At 37.8% G+C, this 21,863-nt stretch overlaps 1 protein-coding gene across 1 annotated transcript; it reads right to left on the reverse strand.

The window, feature by feature from the left end:
* Positions 1 to 1,162: 1,162 nt before the first annotated feature.
* On the reverse strand, positions 1,163 to 15,167 carry LOC135593319 (TOM1-like protein 6). Its single transcript, XM_065083280.1, has 9 exons — positions 14,740 to 15,167; positions 9,004 to 9,082; positions 8,581 to 8,679; positions 7,032 to 7,145; positions 3,588 to 3,757; positions 3,380 to 3,461; positions 3,152 to 3,237; positions 2,332 to 2,550; positions 1,163 to 2,258 (listed from the first exon to the last, which is right to left on the reverse strand). The coding sequence occupies exons 1-9, from the start codon at positions 14,856 to 14,858 to the stop codon at positions 1,409 to 1,411; spliced, it is 1,818 nt and encodes a 605-aa protein (XP_064939352.1). The 5' UTR covers positions 14,859 to 15,167; the 3' UTR covers positions 1,163 to 1,408.
* Between the last annotated feature and the right edge of the window lie 6,696 nt (positions 15,168 to 21,863).

A 21,863-nucleotide genomic window follows, 5' to 3' on the forward strand; every position in this document is an offset into this window, starting at 1 on the left:
GCAAATTTGGACTATTGATGATTCTTTAGACCTATGAAAGGAAAGAAGAAAAGCCATTTCTTACCTACATAAGATCGTCAAAGAATGCAAGCTCACACCATTTTATGGGAAGCATATTATGATATCTTATTCATATACATAGTACCAAAGATAGGTGAGCTGAAGTGACGTCAAACTTGGGACAATTGACCACCAACCAAGCAAGAAATTAACTTTCACATAGCATGTTTTGGTTTGCAACTTTAGACTATTGATGATTCTTTAGACCTATGAAAAGAAGAAAAGACATTTCCTTAGCCACATAAGATTGGCAAAGGAAGGATGCAAGCTCACAACATTTTATGGGAAGCATACTATATATATATATATAGTACCAAAGACCGGAGTTGAAGTGAACAACTCACCCCATGCTTGATGCCACTGAAGAGGTCAAACCCTATTGGGTAACCCAACGTGCTCTGGTCCCTCTTTTTCTTTCTCATAGGAAGAAGGACCATAACACTATCACGATAAGATTGTCTAGCTGAGGTGGATGATGAGAGCTGATCTGATCCGATTTCTTTGTATAAAACATGTTATAAACTTTTCGAGAGTAGCATGATGAATTTTTCTGAATCAAAATAAACGTAAAATAGATAATCTTATAACAACAAGGCAAGCATGTAAAATCCATAAATAATCTTCTAACGAAATTTTCAAGCCAATGAGCAGCTATATTGCCTTCCCTAACGGACCATATAATTCTAAAAGGAGAAATCTGCATATTAAGATTATGAACAAAGCTGAATTCGTTCTTGTCAAGCCTTCATTGATTGCATCAGGTTCAAAAGGTTGACCACCATTGCACAAAGAAAACCCACAGCTAGCAAAAATACAAAACCTAAAACTCATCTGTCCCTTAATACAAAACCAATACCTGCAATACTTTACATATCGCAAGATCCATCACAATTTAATACTTCCCAAGGTTCTTCAGAAGAAGAAGGCAACAAGATAGTCGCATGCATATCAACGAAGAACTCCGGAAGAAACAGCTAATTTTATTAAATACGATTACGGTCTTGCAAATCCACCACAGGCCAATGAGCTTTCACAGCACACAGATCACACATTCACTACAAATCATGATACCTAATCATCGTTAGTCTGCATGCACTTACTATGGCAGAATGTAAACCTTTAATGACATATAACATGAGTACTTATTCAACAATCAAAAGTACAAAGCCCCTCGTACACATTCATTTGCCTGTCATGATTTAGCTGCATGAACAGCACTAACAATACAATTCAATCACAAGAAGAAATACGATTTAAAAATGCACACTACCATCCCAAACCTAAAAATAGCTTGCAAAAATCTTCCCAGGCTGATTATGATACATTGACATGGTACAGGAAAGGATATTTATTTTCTTCCATTTATCATGCCTTGGTTGGATGTGCCAGACAGGTTAGAAGTCAGATTGCTCGACTTGAGACCTGCATTGGGATTTCTCAAGTCTCGCAGATCATCGAATAACCTGTTTGTATAAACATAGGGTTTGGGAGCAGCTGGCTGCCCCATCTGCCCAACGCTCGCATTTGTCTGTGTTCCTGCTGTGGTCGCTGGCACATTATTAAACCTAGAGCCGAATGAATTATAGTGCTGCACGGGCCTTGAAGGCTGCATAGAGGTGTAAGTAGCAGCAGAACCATCGGCACCGAGTACAGGATAAGCAGTTGATGCAAAGGGATTGGCATTGGCATTTGCATTGGTATCAGCAGGAGCAGTAGCCCATGGTGGGGGTGGATAACCAGATGAGTTCAAGCGCGTCTCAGGTTGAGGTTGTGATCGATGTGGAGATGGAGAATGAGTCCGAGTTTGGAGCCATGGGGAAATGAAGCTGTTTTGGGGAATGTAAGATTGGTTTACAGCATAGGACTGGGGACTGTGAGAGTAACCTTGTTCAACTGGCTGAACTGGAGGTGAACATCCCCATTGATCTGAAACAATGGGAGGTGTTGGAGGAGTAGGGGGTGGTGATGGGTTTGATGGCAATGTGATACTTAAAAGGTCGATAATATCTTGCTCTTTTGTGGCAGTTTTAACAGGGGCTGGAGGATCAGGAAGCGTATTACTTGCTGCAGAGGATGATGCTCCATCTGTGCTTGCTGCTACAGTTGAAAGCACAATGGCACCTCGGTTTTGCGAGTCCAAATCATCACTAATTGCAATAGATTTGCTATCACCACCTGCTGGATTAATTTTCGTGTTCCTGCACAGAAACAGAAGGGTGTTTTTAACCACAGATATATGTTAGTATGAAAGAGTAGATCTATCAATGAGACCTGCGAGCTAACTGAGCAAAGTCATCGTCATCATCTTCCACTTCAGCATCATACCGACTTGTTGCTGCAGGTTGAGGTGTAACGGGAGTCCCTGGACTTGGAACAGAATCAGATACTTCGGCTGGTAGTGGTGAACCAGAGGCTATTGCATCATGCTTTGCAAGTAAACCTTGCAAGTTATCATTTAATTCCAGGCCTTGAGCCAAAAGTTCCTCGTCTCTGTCGATATGACCAAGTACCCTTTTTAGTGGTCACTGCAAACATATAAAATGCTACTCCTTGTAGAAGACATAATCAAAGGGAAACAGGTCCCAACATCATCAAAGATCCACGTGGCTCCACATTAGTCAAATTCCCAACGTTGAATCCAAGTCAAGGATGCAATTAGTAGGCAAATGTTTGTGGAGGCAGAAGAACCAACAATCAGGGGAAGGTCATGTGACATCATCACAGATAGTGAGGATAATCATTTCATACACCTGCCAATAATATAGGATAGTAGAATGTGCCAGTGCAAGAGACTCACTGGGATCTACAGGGGGGGCCAAATCCATGGAACATTAAACCTGATAACAGGAAGAGTAATTCAACAGCTAGAACATTTGTGCCTACGTGGCCCTAGAGAAACGTTATTGTAGCTAATACTCACCCTCCAAAGAAAATTTGTCAAAGAAAAAGAAAAGGAACAAAGATTACTGACAAATCTCATAATTGAAAATAAAAGCTAGTAAAAGCTCACTTCGACACTAGCTAAAACAATCAAGGTACTTTAATACTTCAATCATAATTGTAAAGTAAAGATTTACAATCAATAAGCTACCTGATTGAATTTATGGATTGCATCAGCTTCCTTTGATTGAAGCGACACTGGTTGACGAGATCTATGATCACTTCATCTTTAACAGCCTACACAGAGTGAATAATCACTAAACTAACTAAAAATGATTAACCAATATTTTTGGACCTATAAATAAATATAATCTTAATGTGAAGTGTCAATTATACTGTTTTCTGAAAAAATAAGAATGGACAAATAAAAGAAGCATACAGCACGATCATCTGGATTGACAGCTTTCAGCATCTCACTTAACAACTCCATCACACTCTGAATACTAGCCAAATCTGATAAACTGATTCATGATGGTCATGGTTGATTAGATTAGTGAACATAAGCACCAAAGGGAGGATATGGAAAATCAAGAAGTCAAAATTGTTAAAACCAGGTCCACCATTACAGAATATGGAGAAAAATATACCACAAATTTGACATTTCAGATGCCATAGCTTCGTCAAGTCTTAAAGCAGGATTGTTGGGCATGCCATGCCCGACTGGAGGATTTCTGATTATGGGCATTGCATGTACGGGAGCAAGAGTAAATATTAGAGTAGACTCAGGGGGGCGTTCTGGGAACTGTACTCCAGATCTCTGCACATGTGTTATGTTATACAATGATAAGCAACAACACAATTTGCTAAAAGAAAAAAAAGGAATTGCCACATAATGACCTATAATGGTATCCATAAGCAGTCGTTCACACATTTGGAATACTAACAGGAAAAAGGAACAGCAACGATAGTACCCATGTCCAATTCTAGTTGCATGTGTAAGAGAAAAGGGATATATAAGCATATATAGCACTAAGCCTACAGGAAATATACATAATATAATCATAACTAGTTGCATTCTTCTTGCTAAACCAGGTTACTCAAATCTTTTTTGATGTATAACTGTGACCTACACCATTATATGTGTAAGAGAGATGCAAATTTCAATCATCTACCAAAACATTTCAAAGACCATACCCAAAGAAGCAGATTAAAAGTAGTGCTACATTGATTTGGTACATTAAACCCATTCAGACATGTACTCTAGTTCCAAATCAACCGGGAGATATATAGAAGAAGTAAACAAAGGTTGGAGAAACCTAATTTTAACAATATATATATTATACTAAAGTTCCAATATTCAAAGGCGAAAACATTATATGTTGCAGTTATGTTGGGCAGTTACTTTCAATATATGCCACAAGAGATGCATCTGAGAAACACATTCCATGCAATTTATTGGGAAGGATGCAAGAGTCTGTTTAACATTTATGAAACCTTAAAGAGCATGGTAAGGTTAAAAATTCTTGGTACCAATGAATGAATGAGAACAGAAAGGAGAGAAGATAAAAAATAGGCTCGAGATATGAAAAACAAAGGGAGCTTTAGACATATATATTTGGTTAAACTTTTCCATCCAAAATGCAAGCTAAGTTATTAAAACAAGTACAATATATCTGCAAGATGATTGGTTGATAAACAAAGGATGGGTCATGATAAGATTACTTTCTTGTGATCTAGATAAGTCACAGAAATGCATTGGTGGGAGCCTTGTGCATTGTGTCATTCCTTTTTTTATAATTGGTTGATAAACAAGATTGTTGGTGCACATTGTCACACGTCCCCGTAATTATTGTAGTTCATAAATAATTGCATATTGCGGATAATATGTTCTATAGCACCTAACCTCTTTGATCCATCTTTGCGCTATCATCAGCTTACATTCTGTTTAACTGGACAGGGGTGAGAACAAAGACTGGTTTTCTTTTGACTTCAATTGTTATGCTTGCATATTGGATCAGAAGTTTGTCATGCATGCTTATTACCTGGCTTAACATATTAAATCCCCAAAATATGTCTATAACTGTATCATCACTGTTCCTGGTTGGATGTCTCCCTGGACAAACACCAGAAGAACCTAACCAGCATGCTGTCAGTCCTTATGTCAACCGTATCTAAAGTCTAAACTCACCATTTTGGTCCATCATAGTCAAATTGCTACTTCAGCTCGCTGCACTACCTATGGAGGCTCTAATATGAACCTGGAAATAAACTATTACATAGAATACATCAATAGTCATCTAGTCTGAACCATATGAAACATTGTAACTTAAATCAGTCTACATATCTGACCAAAATTTGTATAACTTAATTGATATTAGCAAAGTTTATGACTTGTAGACCAAAAGAAAAATTAAAGAAAAAAAGACGAAGGAGCGAATGCAGACCAACCCATTTACTACAGATAAAAGGAAGAGAAACGGGAAAGGGATGAATAGAAAAGAGCTGAGCATTGGAATGCCATCACATATAAAGGAAATGGCATAGGATTAAAATCTTAAATCCCATCGGTGCTCTTTTCAAATAAAATCATTTTCTTGGAAACACATTTGAAATGTGCATTGAGGGTCCAAAGAACATTTCAAATATGACTTGGTGTTCGGTATTGTAAATGCTTAAATGATAATACTACTTCAAGACAGCATTAGCATTTCAACATTTGCAGGATGTTAATATAATTGTTTAAATTACCAAAGTACCCTATGGCATTATATAAAATCGTAAGATTGCCAACATGATTTATTGACAAACCAACATAAATTATATCTTCTATAAGATAAAATTTTATTTATTTATTTTCAAAAGTTATTTTATTTCATTTATACGATTATATTATTTATTTGTTATATATCTAGACCATACAAAATTTTTTGTAAGATTACATATATTCATTTATTTATTTTATTTATTTACTTATTAATTTAAATAAAAAATATGAATTTATTTATGAATAAATATAAAAATATTAAAATGATAAATTTATCACATAATATTCAATGGAATTTTGAAATACAAATTTAGCAAACAACACTTATGTAAATGCACATTTAAATTGCAGCTATTATCTATTGTTTACTAAACACTCTAGTAGCATTCCACAACTGCACATTCACTCAAACTCTTTTTTGCAAAATGTATATTAAAAATACAAATGTATTTCCAAATGCAGCCTTAATCACATGATGTTCAACAACACAAATGAGCCATAATGGACCTATCATTGATATAGTACATTGCAAGTTTTTTGTAATTTTCTTTTACAATTTTTTATCTCTAAATTGTTTTTTTAATCAATCCCAATCTTCCCGATCCAATCCAACAATTCCCTAACCAAATCAATCTTAGCTGATACCAATTTTTTTATCATTGCACCAAACAGACACTTAAAAAACCTATTATAAATATACAAATACTAGCGGGATGGCAAATTTTCTCTTCATTGACAACTGGTACAATATAAGTCCACTAACATAACCATGGTCTGCAGTACCGGTCTGTACTGTCCGATACGGGCGGTATGTACCGGTCCGACAGGCTTCCGGTACGCGGACCGTCTGTTACCGGTCCGGTACTGCTACAGTACTGCTACGGTACTGTAGCGCTATAACACTGCTACAGTGTTCGGCACGTCTGAATGTACACCTGGGTGTACCGAGCGGTACACCGTACTGGTACCGAGCCCAGGTCGAAACTCCGGTACGGTACGGTATTGCGGACCTTGAACATAACCAAAATTTTGTGAATAAATAACAAAATACATTTTTATCATAATTATGAATAGCAAAATCACTGAGTCTTAAGATTTATTATAACATATTCCCATAGGAAAAAATGTAACAAAAAGACATCGTATAAGCTGCTGATTCATCATTGCATTTTTTTCTTCTTCTCACATATTTTACCTGCCCAAGCCACATAGTAGAAGCAGACATTTTAAGCTTACATATCCTTTGTATGAGGTAACACTATCTCAGGAAAAAGACCAAAGAAATTGAAAATCCTCAGACAGTGAGGAACTAGAATACAGAACATACCTTTAAGTCAGCATATGCCCAGTAATACTGAGGATACTTTCCTCCAGCCCCACCAAATGCTTCTTGCCAAGAATCCAGTAATACCAAAATTTTGTCCCTCACTTGCATATCAGTCTGTATAAATAGAAATGAATTTAGAATTAATTGACTAGTTAACTACAGTAAACAACCTAGGCCTGCCATGAACAGGTACAAGGCTGAGACATGTCTGATTCTAAAGTTGTTGAACAGGTTGGTTTAAACAAATGCCCCAAGGACTCCATATAACAATTAGTATCAGTGCAAAATTATGTTTAGGTCCAAGAAAGAATTACATGCTCCTCGTATCCCCATATTGGTATATATCATGTCAACATGAGGGGTTTCTTTGTCTTCTGCCAGATCTGTCTTCCAAGAATTAAACATGACCAAGCCGAACTACATTCCTCATTCAAGCCTTACCTTATATTGTGACTTGCTGATGAAATTCCCTAAAGGAAAGATCTCAAGACCTCATTTTTGTACATTGTTAGTCACCAGCCAACATGCAAAAAAACAAAAACTTTATCCAAAAGAGATTCTCAAAAACATATGACTACTTTTATTCCTTGTGAGGAAGATTAAATGGCTCTTGCATCTGCATCCACATGGAAATAGACCGCACGTCTCTTCAGGCAGTCCAATCCGGTTTAAATATTTTTTAAACACAGGTGCTTAGGTTTGCAGACAAGCTTCACATATCATGACTCACATTGCTTGCCACTGGACCTAGGGTACATTTCTCTCCTCTTCTTCTCCTCCTCTCCACCACCTTTCATGACCCTCCTCTTCTTGGTATCGTGGTATATATCAGCATACCATGTGTCGATATGCCAATATAGATAAGATCCATACCAATCCAGTCATGAACTAACATGGATCTAGTACCCAAAACTACAATCCTTGCTTTACACAGCAATTACCCTCATTGCTGAAATGTAAAATATGACTTTTATTAGCTTATAAGTAACACAAAAGTCCTATGTGGAACCATCGTATAAAAGTACAACTGAGATACAATATTGTGTTACATAAAGTAAAAGCTTATATATATATACATATATATATATATATATATATATATGATTGTTATGTTTCTTATTTTACCATTGTTATCTTGTAAGTTCTTGATAGTCCATAGATCACTCGTAATAGCATATATGTATATATATATATATATACATATATATATGATTGTTATGTTTCTTATTTTACCATATTGTTATCTTGTAAGTTCTTGATAGTCCATAGTTCACTCATAATAGCATAAAAAAGGTTGCACAATTAAAATATTGTCCAAACATAGTAATACCTAAAAAAGATAGCTAAAAAACAAGGCAAGATGAATCACAGATTAAAACAATAAATAACATGCTCAAGATTATCCATAAGCTACAAGAAAAATAGACATAGAATGATATATATTCAACGCCTAGAGACTGAACAACAACATATGCACACAGTGAATAATCCAATCATAAGATAAATCTTATCAGCTATACTCAAGGATAAAAAAAGAAAATGAGCCAACCTTCTTCTTAACAATTCTAACCATCTCATGCAGAATTTCACGGTCAACAACTTGAAAATGCACATAGTCACCACAATTCTTGATCATTGTCTCTAATAGCTGCAAAGAAAAGAATGGAACACTATATAAGTACTTGGGAAAACTTTAAACCATTTAGAGTAGTGTCTGCCATTGATATTATAACAGTGATTACAGATACATTCCAGATATTTCCAGCATGCTAATGAGATATTGATAAAGCAAAAATGAAATAAGTGATCTTTTTCAATTTACTTAGAAGCAATATATTCAATCTAAAACAAACTTTCTTGTCTTGTTCTCTCCATTATTTAATAGTCTAATGCAGTTTACATAAAGCTGTGTAATGGAAACAAAATGTTTGACAATTATGTATATGATTGGCATTTATAAACTTGCACATACCGTCAAAGCTAAAAATTGAACCTTCGGATTTTTATGTTGCAAGCGCTTCTTCACGGCTTTGACCACATCTTTTGCCTGCCTGATTCACTATACTATATTAGCTTTTGCAAACAGTTGCAAGTAATCAAAAAACAGTATAGATTGGTTTTAGGAATTTCTATTTGAACATATGCAATAAACCCATAGAAGTATATCATAGTTAATCTAATGAAATAGGATAAGCCTGTTATTATGTAAAGAACAATCAAAAATCATTTTTTGGTCTGTAACTCTTGAAACAAACTTAAGTGGCTGAGATATAAACCATTGGAATACCTAAAACATCGTCCATCATACAGTCAGGGGATGAGGCAAGAGTATCTAAAAATACATTAGATCCATCTAAAGAACTATTTAACCCTAAGATGGATTTCACTGACATGAATTATCATTTTGTGCATTCTACCTCCATTATCAAACGAGCACTCCGTTAATGTATTCCTCGAAATATTTTGATGATAAGTCTCGCATAAAACACATTGTCCTGGATGTTGCATGAATAGATTTATATGTTCACAATAGGGTATGCTTTTGAGACTTTCTTTACATGGAATGCATCAATATATGTCTAATTCATAACTTGTGCTCTCTAAACAATAGAAAAAGAATTTTGGTGTTAATTCTTCTTCTGTCGTCTTTTGTTGTATTTTAATTTTCTACACAACTCCAACATTCATGTTGATACAATCTTTTGATGAGCTTGTAGAATATTGTGGACTAACATAATCTACTTTTATTTTATAGATATAAAAAATTATTATGTCAAAATATATTAGAGGCTTCAAAGTGCATGAACAGGTATCCACTTCTTGTGGGCGACGGCCATAATTACATCACGTTGAAATATTTGAACCGACAAGTGCTTTCAAATCACAAAACCTCTCACCAAGACCATACACTAAAGGGGCAAACCCAATGTACGAGGCTCCCGCCAATAAGGGTCCGGGGTGTCACGAATAAAACTGTAAACAAGGTATTCGATATAATGCTTGTGTATGTTTGTATCTTTCGGTTTTGTTCATGCTTTGCACAACATGTAAAGAGTTTACAATAGATTTGATAACCCTATTTTGGTTGACTTTTGTGGTCGTTTTAGGCTTGTAAACGTAGGTTGTGTGCAGTCTTTGCGCAGAGGCAAAACTGCCCAGAAACAAACCATTCAGATAGCCATTTTGAGGGTTTCTAGCTCCGCAAAGTGGTACAGAGCAAGGTATGCAATACCGTATCGGTGTTTCGAGGTTGACTCGGTATAGTACGGTACCGTGTACCGCTCGGTACACCAGGGCGTACCGAGTGATTTTAAATATTTCTTCCTCTTACTGTAGTACTATAGCAGTGCTACAGTGTAATATTGTAGCACTATAGCACGTTCCGTCCGGTAGCGAGCGATCCGCGTACCGGTATGTCGTCGGACCGGTACGTACCGCCCGGTACTATTCGAAATTGCATATCATGGTACAGAGTGTCAACTAGCACAGCATCTAGAAGCTACCCAGATGGCATAGTGCTGAATAGGCCTTTGGGATAGTGTCTAGGGTTGGTTCGATGTCTTGTTCCGCAGTAGTGTCATGTTGGCGCTTGTGAGGACTTTTGGCCATGGCGGACCACCTTGGACGCTTTGTCTCGTGACCATTCAAAACTTATGTAGTCTATGCTTGTAATTTGTATTGTCTATTAAGTGTTTGCTAAAATAACATATTGTTAGATCCTAACTTAAACATTTCCTCTAACTCGTCTTCTCTTTTGTACTTAAGGGACCATAAGAAGTTTCAGAGAGATTGATCCTTTACGGACGAACACACAAGGGTGTCACACGACTAAGGCAAAACCAACTAAGTCGATGACAGATAGTATCAGAAAGGGACAAGCACACTTAGAAACACTTAACATCCAAATGTTGGGGGGGCCTAATAGGGCTACGTTGAGGGCAACCAACACATGCAACCGTTTGAGGGAAACAAGCGTAGAGATATAGGGAAAGGAGTCGCTCAAATGAGTGAGCATCCGAGATTGGCATTCGGAGGAATGGCCAACCCTTTCGCAAAAGGCACCACGAGGACAAACGGCTAGGAAGAACGTATGGCGCAAAAAGGTTGAGATGGTTGAGTTCGAGCTACGACTCGACGTTGGCAACTAAACTTGACAGCGCTCAAGGCAAGTATAAGCGCGTAGCAAAGGATAAAACCGTGCAAAGAGAGATAGGTTGCTCGGCGATCGAAAGAGTTGTACAAAGCTCACAGAGGTAAGGGAAATTGTTAACTCAAATAATTTGATACTCATGTAAGGGCTTGTATACGGATGATAGACTGTCCATGGCCATCCTAAGGTAACTAAAACTCGACGTCATGGAGCATTAAAGCTTTCTCTTCAGTATAAGAAGGATACATTCGTAAGAGGCTAAAGTGCACAATAAGTTCAACATGTTGCTAGGCCCAGAGAGGCACAACAGGGGTTGTATTAACAAATAATTGCAATCTAACAAGTGCGTTCACAGTGGCGGAACAATACATAGTTTGTTCAACAAGTCGAAGTAATCAAAGGGAATGGTGGTCTCCGAAAGTTCCATGGGGGAGGATATGAAGAGAGAAGTTGCTGTGACAGGACAAATATCCAAGAGGGATAACTCTCAATTTTCCAGAGGGATAATCATGTGCAATGAAACGCACATGTTGAGGAGGGGTATCTCTAGATAACAACTCCACAAAACTCAATGGACCGAGTGAGCAGCAAGGAGTCATCACATGATCTCGCACGACGTATTGAGTTGGTGGGCGCATTTCGAGATCAAGTGGGTAAGCGACCCAAGGAAACACCAAACGAAGGCACACTTACAATCGATGTGAAGATCGAACTCAACAAAAGATTGACCCGTGGAATGGTGGGCAGGAGGCTCATCATCAACTTAATGCAAATCGAAGAGCAACGCAACTTGGGTGGAGCTTAGTGAACCACCCAAGCCGCATGAAGATAGTCAACGTAGAAGACGGAATATGGAGCAGAAGCACAAAGCTTTCTTTGGACAGAGGTTAAAAAAAGACATGAACTCTTACAGAGGCAAGGCAAGAGTGAGATCATATCATTCCATAGGTCCCTCGTTCTAATAGAGCAAACTCATCTTACATGGTGCCAAAGTTGAAGGAAGCTTCGAGGCACAAGCATTTTATCTCGACAGAGCATTTGACGAGATAAACTTAAGAGACTTAACTTACGAAAGCAAAATTAGGGTCAGAAGGCCTTAGTACAAGATAAGAGGACACGAAGGCGAGTACTCTTGAACCAGGATTTAAATATCGTACCATACCAAAGTTTCGAAATTCTCTCGGTACGGTACAGTATATCGAGCGGTATATATATATATATATATATATATATATATATATATATATATATATATATATATATATATATATATATAAGTAAACAAAAAAAATTTTCCGCGACGTCGCCTCTCTTCTCCTCGGGCGGGGTGATGTCATAGAAAAATGAGGTGACGTCGCCCCTATATATATATATATGTATGTATATATATATATGTATGTATATATATATATGTATGTATATATATATATATATATATATATGTATATATAGATAATCTTTTATTTATATATTTATATATTTATATATATTTATTTATATTTAAAAAAAAAGTGCAACGTCGCCTCTCTTCTCCCCAAACGGGGCGACGCCGTGGAAAAACAAGGCGACGTCGCCTTTATTTATATATATATATGCATATATATATATATATATATGCATATATATATATATATATGCATATATATATATATATATATATATAATAAATACCGCTCGGTAACGAGTGATCCGCGTACCGATTTACCATCGGACCGGTACGTACCGCCCGGTATCATTTGAAACTGTATACCTTGCTCTTAAAAAATATGTCACAGTAATACCATTCAAGTTGCCACGAAGGAAGCGATGCGTAGCGAAGAATATGTTGGGGGCAAGGGTCTGGGACTAGACAATGACACACCAATTTCAGCGAAGTCGGTAAACTTCAAGAGCTACTAGGTGGGACTGTCCTAGAGCTGCATTTTATCCAGATGTAACCCAAGAGTGGGTGGACAAAGGTCGATTGTAAAGAGAGCGAACACAATTAAATGTGATGAAGGACTTACGATGTACTGGCAGAGGCCACATATTGAGAGATTGCAATCCGAGTTCATCCCACAAAGATCATAATACAATGGAGATGTCACCAGGAGGCGACATGGTACAACGGATCGAAGTGAAACAATTCGAGGCAATGCGACACACAAGGGAAAAGTAAGTCTCATAAGGTACTTGATCATATAAAAGTATAATCGGGAGCTATTAAGAGCTTTATTTTGATGAACAACACGATGACAAGAAAAGCTATAGATTCAAAGAGTGAATATCATGATACCGCAAATACAAATCTTCCGTACATGTATTGAATTTTACATTGGATGAAAGCATCGATCATCAGCATTTGGGAGTTGTGTACCACCGAGGAAAAATTCTGAGTACAAGTATCAATGCGTGTTATGAGAAAAACTTGATCATACAGAGATATGATCGAAGCGACAAGAGAGTTGAACTGCTCTAAAGCTCATATTCGCTTAAGGAAGCCCGACAAATCATAGGACAACATTGAGTATGTGAACATTGCTATCAAGGATACAGAAGAGAAAAGAGTCAGCATGAGCCTTACAACATGATGGTAGAGATCGTGCATGAGAGTTATATCTTTCCATCGACCAAGAAAAACTACTAAGAAAAAATAAAAGTGTTGAAGTATTTAGTCAAATAAGGTGAGAAAACGATAATAAGTCCAGAGAGACTTAGTTACCTAAAACCAAGTATCAATTAAAATAAAGGTGGACTTGGAGAAGTGTAACAATACTGCAAAGACGGATCTACTGAGTGCGAAAAAAGAGATATAAATACAAAGCAATAGATAATAGAGACATGAGCATGCAATGTCATGAAATCGTAGAGGCAAAACTTCTATAGAGGCATCGATCCTATGCTCTCATGGAGAAAAAATGCATAATCATGAGAAGAGATCGAGGAGATAAAGAATACAAAAACAAACTCTAAATATCGAGACAAAACTAAAAGGCAAAGGTCAAAGAAAGTAATAAGACCGATGTCGATGGGTAAACTTCAGATCGATATAAGAATGCTTAACCAACGAATCAAATATGCGTGTTATATTTTTCTACTCAAAAGAGTAAAATTAAGAAATGATAAAAAAAGATATCCAATCTCACAAGTTACCAAAACTATTGAAGACTTACTCTAAGATAAAAGTTTGCTATTTCGGACAAAACTTTGTCCTTCAGGTGCAGCTACCAAAGGTAACCACCAAAACCCATTAAAAATAGAGCTTGGCAACAAAACATAGAATAAAAAATCAGAATTCCGATCCGAGCAAGAATAAATGTCAACCAACGTGCTTCGATAAAAGCACCTGCAAACACAACGACTTCGACTTTATCAAAACCAGCTCCGAAAAAAACTACTTGAACCTCAAGCTTGAGAATTCAGACCGCAATCAGACACACCGTGACAGTAAACCATCCAAGAGTAGAAACCCTGGCAGAAAGAAGCGAAATTCGAGCTCCACCCAAAACAAATGACCGCAAGAAAAAGGAAAACAAAAGAAATCGTATCGAGAACTACTAATTCATCCATGGTACTCACCAGTGGTCGGAGTTGACGGAGTCGCAGATGTCCATGTTCAAAGTCCAGTCCGGCCCCATGAGAAGATCGCTCGTAGCCTTCTCCACTCGCACCGTCGCCGCCGCCGACGACGACGACATCGCTCCGAGCCTCTCCCCGACCCAAAAAGAATCCGAAGAACGCGAACACTAACAAAAAAAAAAAAAAATCAAATCTTTTGCTCTTCCCGACCCCTAATCTTAGACCTCCGGTGGATTCCCCTCCTTGATTTCCGCCATTAAAGCCAACGAAACGGAGACGAAAGAACGAGAGATGGGATTCCCCAGGAATTACTACAGCGGTCCCGACCCCTGAAGTAATTAACACCCCCGCCCGCCCCTCTTATAGAACGCGAACACTAACTAAAAAAAAAAAATCAAATCTTCCCGACCCCTAATCTTACACCTCCGGTGGCTTCCCCCCGTTAATTTCCGCCATTAAAGCCAACGAAACGTCGACGAAAGAACGAGAGATGGATTCCCCAGGAACCGCAGTGGTCCGTTTAGACAGGCATTCACTCTGAAATGCTCCCCTCCAATAATTTCAAGGACCCAGTTTTGATCGGAGAATCTGTGCCTCACTTATTCATCGAGTTCACATAAATGGACAGCTAAGATTTGGTTCTAAGATAAAACAAAGAAGATATACTTGCATAGGATCATTAACAACTTTCATGGTTCACTGTATTCCGGTAGTGGATAACGCCATGCTTTTCCTACTCGCTTATATTAACGTAATTGTATACCCGACTTGTCGCTTGTTAATATTCTGGGACCCACTTGTGGAGCTATTGATGGTGCGGGTAAGTACACGTTTTTGATATCTGGGCCAAGTTTCACCGATTGGAGAGGGGAGACGGTAACCAACAAAGCAGGAAAAGCGTGGGCGGCAGCGGTATTTTGTGACATTGGCTTCATCAGTATCGCTATAGCTCAGTCTTATCCGATTAGTATTATACCGGCACAATGGACGCCATTGAAAGCCGATATAATTTTTGAGTTACGAATTGAACCGGTATACCGCACACCGAAACCGTTACAATGTTCTGATTGCAAGTCCAATTCGACTTTGAAGGTTGTGATAGAGTAAGCAATCAGTGGATTCCAGAATTCAATTCGTGATGGTCGCAATCAAATCATGCGACTTTGACGCCAGTTCAGGGAATGATGATGATGATTGCCATGGTCAACATCGACGTCAAATTTTGACTTCAGTGCATACTCCACATTTTGGCAGCATTCAACCTTCTTATCTACTTCACCAACTTCTCCTATCTAGATTTGAATAATGACTTCATAATTTATAAGAAAATATCTTTTTTTTCCCACTCCATTTGGATTATCACAGCCTTAGATTGTGTATACTGATTATTCTTAGATTCGTGTTTATTGGAGTTTAGTAAAAATGGCGGCATTCAATCTCATACACTCTTATCTAATTCTGGATGATCAAAAATATGCATAGTAAAGTTAGGGTTGTAAGTTTTCTTTTTTCTATTTTTGACTTTAATTAAAATATAATTAATGAAAGAATGAGATACTTGGAGGATAAGGAATTCAAATATAAAAAGAGACTTTACCCTATTCTCATATAACAAGTGCTTTTCTTGTTAGATTCAAAGCAATGGAGATGAATTTTCTTCAGAATTTATGTGAGAAAATATTAATTATCAGTGTTCTGTTTCAGTCAATTTATTATCAGTGCTGTTTCATGGTTGTTTCTGTGAGACTTTGGACTTTGTTTCAGGAATTTGCTTATATTTAATAAGCATGTTGTATCATGTTTCCATTAAATTCTTCAGGTCTGGTTTAGCTCAACAGAGAACTTGGTTATCTTTAGCTGCACCTTGTATCAGGATTATGCTTTGTTTTTATTTTATATATATATATATATATATATATATATATATATATATATATATATATTTGGATTGATTGAGCCTTTTACCTGATATATGAGAAGAGAGAAACTTGCATCAAGTTCTTGACTCTGTCCTCTTAAAGTACAGCAGGAGACTCCCAGTATTTATATCAACATGAAGTGGATGAGAAACTCTGATCATGTGCACCCTCCATGAGCAGCAAGGAAAGCTAGTTTTAGAAGCATCATAAAGATGCTTATCATCTTCTACAATCATCAGGATTGCAGTTAGAATGAGACATGGAAATTTATCTTTAGCTGCATCCCGGAATTCAACTTCTCTGTAGCTGAAACATTAATCTGTTGAATTCTGTACTTAATAGATAAGAGGAGGAGGAGGATTTACCTTCTATTTAATTCCTGACTTTGTTCTCTCCTAATTGCAGTAGAATTCGGACAATCCATATTCCACATCAAATAAATATGTTTTGTAAAACATCTGTGTCAGTTTAATTATTTAATTGTTTAAGAAAACACTTTCACGTTGGGAGAGAATAAGAAAACATTTTGCTCTCTCTCTCTCTCTCTCTCAAGTTCTTCTTTAGACGGAAATTTAGAATAATAAATTTTATTAGTTTTGAACAAGGATTATAATTGTTCTTCCTTCGGACATATTTACATTAAGATGATCATTTTTGTCTAATTTTGAGATCTTAAACAAGCCAATAATTTCAAGAGCAAATTGTTCTCCAGCATTTAAAAAATTAATAAGAAAACAATATGTTTACTAACATGATTTTTTACTTTAAGCTCGAGCTGCATTCTTGAAAGTCGTTGCTGTTCTTCAGTTCTTCACTGCATATTTTAGGGAAAGAGAGAATAAATGTCTAACAAAACTACCAACTGATCATATAAACCATCGCTTTTAGTCTTGAGATATAACAACAGAGGGCGTGTAACACACATGATGTAAACATACTGAATAGTGATTACCTATACATTCATCTGGGTTGCAATGCAGTGACTACTGTGGTGGCTTCAAGTCTGCCAATCCTGGAGACCAGCTCATTCTTCCGAATCACACACACGCACAGACACCATAAGATTGGCTGTGCATGGTGGAGAAGATGGGCACATGAAGAACCAGCAGAGTCTTCACCAGGAGAAGGATGTGTGCATGGAATGCACGTGCCCTGCTTCTCCACCCTGAACAACCCATCCAAGCAACTCTGCGACTGGCGAAGCATGCATACCTCTCCTCCCATCTCTGGCTCACTATCTGAAGAGACTTGTATTAGTCTTCGGTGAAGCAGTTGTAATAATGCTGGGAGAGGTGGCATGGAAGACACCATCATTAGGATTGCGGAGTGCGTGGGAGACAACAAGGAGGGGACCTTTCAGCCACCCCAATCCATCTGTGGTAGTAATGATAGCAGTCATAGTGGGTGGAGACTTGGCTGCGTTGAACTCGCAGCGAACCGCTGACCAGCATTGTCAGCTTCTCAACCATGACATGGAAGAGTGGAAGTACACAGTTGAATCAACCTTGACTTGCGTGACTTTGAACGGTGGTAGTGGTCAGTCGAATCCAAACTGATTCTACGGGGTGAACTATTGAGATTAATCAAATTGTTATCTCTTGGGTGAAACTCGGACGAGACTGAATCGAAATTATATTGATAGCAAATTTATGAAGTATATAAACTCCCTTGAGGATGGAGACAACTATGACCAAAATGTTAACGGAAGGGTTGACTAGGATCGCAAAAATATTTCTAGACTTTTTGGTGGATTAGAAGTAGATATTTGAACGTGGAAGATGAATCTTACTGAATTACTTCGAAACTATCCAATCAGAAGCTTTTCGACCTCTCTTCGTTATCACAATGAGCTTATCCACGGTTATCAACAAATGAAAAGGCGAAAATGAAATTTAAAAATCATCAATGACAACTAAAGAGAAATTAAATAAGAAATTTATATTAAAAATATATCTCTATGCTTAAATCAATATTTTTTAATATGACTTTAGACATTCCATACATATAATAAGCGTTTGATCAATGATACGAATATTTTTGGTTTAAAAGTAAAAGATATTAGAGTTAATAATTGAATGAAAAATTATCTAACTAGAAAAAACAAAGAGAAAATAAAAAAATGATATAATATTTAGATGCTTAAAAGTTCATAAAAATATAAAAAATCTCTAAAATAGAAAATCAGTAGCATATGTCCACGATGCTAATCATATATGCCCTGCAAGCCAATCACATGAGTGATGGCACATGTGACTTGACACGTAGTTTTTTTTTTATTATTTGATATTTTATCACTTTATATTGCATGTTGCTTGAATATATTGTGATATTCATGGATCTGTGCAATGAGAATCGGATCATGATGAGATCACGATAATGAGACCGATTCGCCTTTATACATATATCATAAATAATCTTAGTCATATGTTACTTGAAAGGGATATCGAGATAACTAGATAGACTAGTATACTATATACTCATTTATATAATGGATATAGCTGGTCTCATAGCTGCTCGTATGGGGATACTAGGGATACAATTCAGGTGCTCATTGGAGAATGAGTTCATTGATTGATCAACTTACAGAATGCTGGATGGTTGATGATATCTTGTTGTCAGATAGCAATTTCGTAATTCCAATGGTTTATCTGGTCCTTAGACTTGAGACACCAAGGATGTCCTATATGAGTATTCCACTCTTTGATACCGGACTTATATGTCTAGAGGTTCTAGATCTAGCACAACCGATCATCGATAGTGGTAACCAACCTTACAAGGACTATTGAGTGTCGATAGAGGATCATCCACACTCGGTGTCATGAGAGAAATATCTCATATGTTCTTGCTCAGACAAATCCCTAGCTAGGGTCATTTGATTGAGAGAGAAATAGTTCTCTAGGAGAATCCAATTAGAGAGAGACTCAAGTAGAAACCATATAGGTCTGACAGCACCATACCTGGTATACGATCTTTGGGATATTAGATGAATGAAGGTATATAGGTATATGGTAACTAAGGATAGATAGGTCCAATGGATTGGATTCCCCTGATTCGTTTGGGGACTAAGGCGTAGTGGCCTAATACGTCCACAATCAATGAGTCGAGTGAATTATTATGAAGATAATAATTCAATGAGCCAGAAGGAGTTCTGATAGGTATGACTCACAACCAACTCGATATTGGGCCTAGAGGGTCACACACATATAGTAGGCGTTGCGATGAGTAGAGGTTCAGATATAAGATATCAATCGGAGCCCCTATCTAATTGGATATTCAATAAGCTCATGAATTATTAGATCCTATGGATAAGATCCAATAAAAGCCAATGATAAATTATTGGATAAAGATCCACTAATCTAAGAGGATTGGGTAATTGAATGGAGATCTAATACCCAATAGGGTAGGATCCATTGTTATGTTGATATGGGACCTCTATAAATCGGAGGGAACCAATGGTTCATAGGTTAGAGCCTCTTTTAATTATCACCTCCTATTCTTCTCTCCCCTTCTCTTCCTTAGATATTAAGCCTAGAGACTTGAGGAGTATTATCGTAGCCATGCTGTGTTGATCACTGCTAAAGATGAGGTTGCTTTACCTCCTTCACCCTCTCCTAGAGATCTGCAAGGATTCAGAGATATACGATTTCCCTAGATAACACAATTTTTAATATTTGTAGTTTTAAGTTTCACAGATTTTACGCACCAATCTTCGCATGATGACGAACATATCTTTGGAATTTTTTTGGGATTTTGTTTTAATATTCATCCACTACGCATGTGATGTCGTCCCCTAGATTTCTCTACAATGGTATCAGAGCCAGGTTGTTTATACTATAGATTGGTTTTGAACAGTGTGTATTGTGTTTTAGATAACCTTTTGGCATGAAAATCGTTGACGTAATAGCGAGAAAGGGCAACAACTTTTGCTGACCTCGTAGATGGCAGCGCTGCCATCTGCGTGCAAGCTTCCGGCCAGCAGCCGCCTGTGTGCGGGCACTATGCCAGCAGGTATAGTTACCTACAGTGGCGCCCACAAGTAGGGCCGCAAGCACGACGACACCTGCAGGTGCCCGCATGCAAGGGCGGGGCTTGCCAGCAATGGGCGCTACGCCTGTGCGAGCCCCAGCAAGCGGCGCTTGCAAGCGCTGCGCCCACGAGTAGAGCTGCCCGTGGGGACAACGGCACCTGCGGGTGCCATCTCCGTGTAAGCTTTCGGTCGGCAATCGCTTGTGTGCAAGCACTATTCCAACAGGTTTGGCTACCTATAGTGGCGCCCACAAGTAGGGCCGCAAGCACGGCAGCACCTGCGGGTGCCTGCATGTAAGGCCGAGGCTTGCCAGCGATGGGCGCTACGCTTGCGTGAGCCCAACAAGCGACGCTTGCAAGCGCTACGCCCATGAGTAGAGGGTGGCCCCCCCTATCCCCACCATCACCTTTATCCAAATTATCATAATACCCCTCAAAATTCAAAAAATTTCATGTATGTCCCAAATTTCAGAAAATATTAATTAATTAAATATTTTAATTAATTAATTATTATTATTATCTAGTAGTCCTACATGATGATGATGTGTACATGTGATGTATGATATGTGGACGGATGATCATGGACTGTGTGATGTGTGTGTACTTGTGATTATTATTATTATGGCATATGAGCCTCTATTTTATTTCTCGTTTATTGTTGGGCCTGCATATCTATGATTAAGTTGTAATCATACGAGGAGGCATAGCGAGAGCGTGAAAGCGATAACGGGACCCATGAGGTCGAGACGGACGTTCGCGATGCATAGAGATGCGTCAAGATGCCCACTGAACCGATGAGGATGAGATGGACGATCACAGGGCATAGACATACACCGCCGCACATATAGATCTTGATGTGAGTGATTAGGCCGACTAGCTCGGGCTTGATCACATTAGGCTATGGTCCATGATCATCTAGTGTGATTGCTTATGTGATGTGTGATTTCTTTTATATATATATATATATATATATATATATATATATATATATATATATATATATATATATATATAACATTACATTAAGAGACCAAATCAAAATATTAATTCAGTAAACGTGAGGCAATTAGACTGACCGACGTGGCTTTCTATCGTTATAAATAGAGACCAATTCTCGATGCATGTTGAGTTGGTCGAGTCCCTCAAAGCTCGCCTATATCGCGACTCGTTATCTTGCCT

This window comes from Musa acuminata, chromosome BXJ1-9 (assembly GCF_036884655.1).
Source record: "Musa acuminata AAA Group cultivar baxijiao chromosome BXJ1-9, Cavendish_Baxijiao_AAA, whole genome shotgun sequence".
Taxonomy (NCBI): domain Eukaryota; kingdom Viridiplantae; phylum Streptophyta; class Magnoliopsida; order Zingiberales; family Musaceae; genus Musa; species Musa acuminata.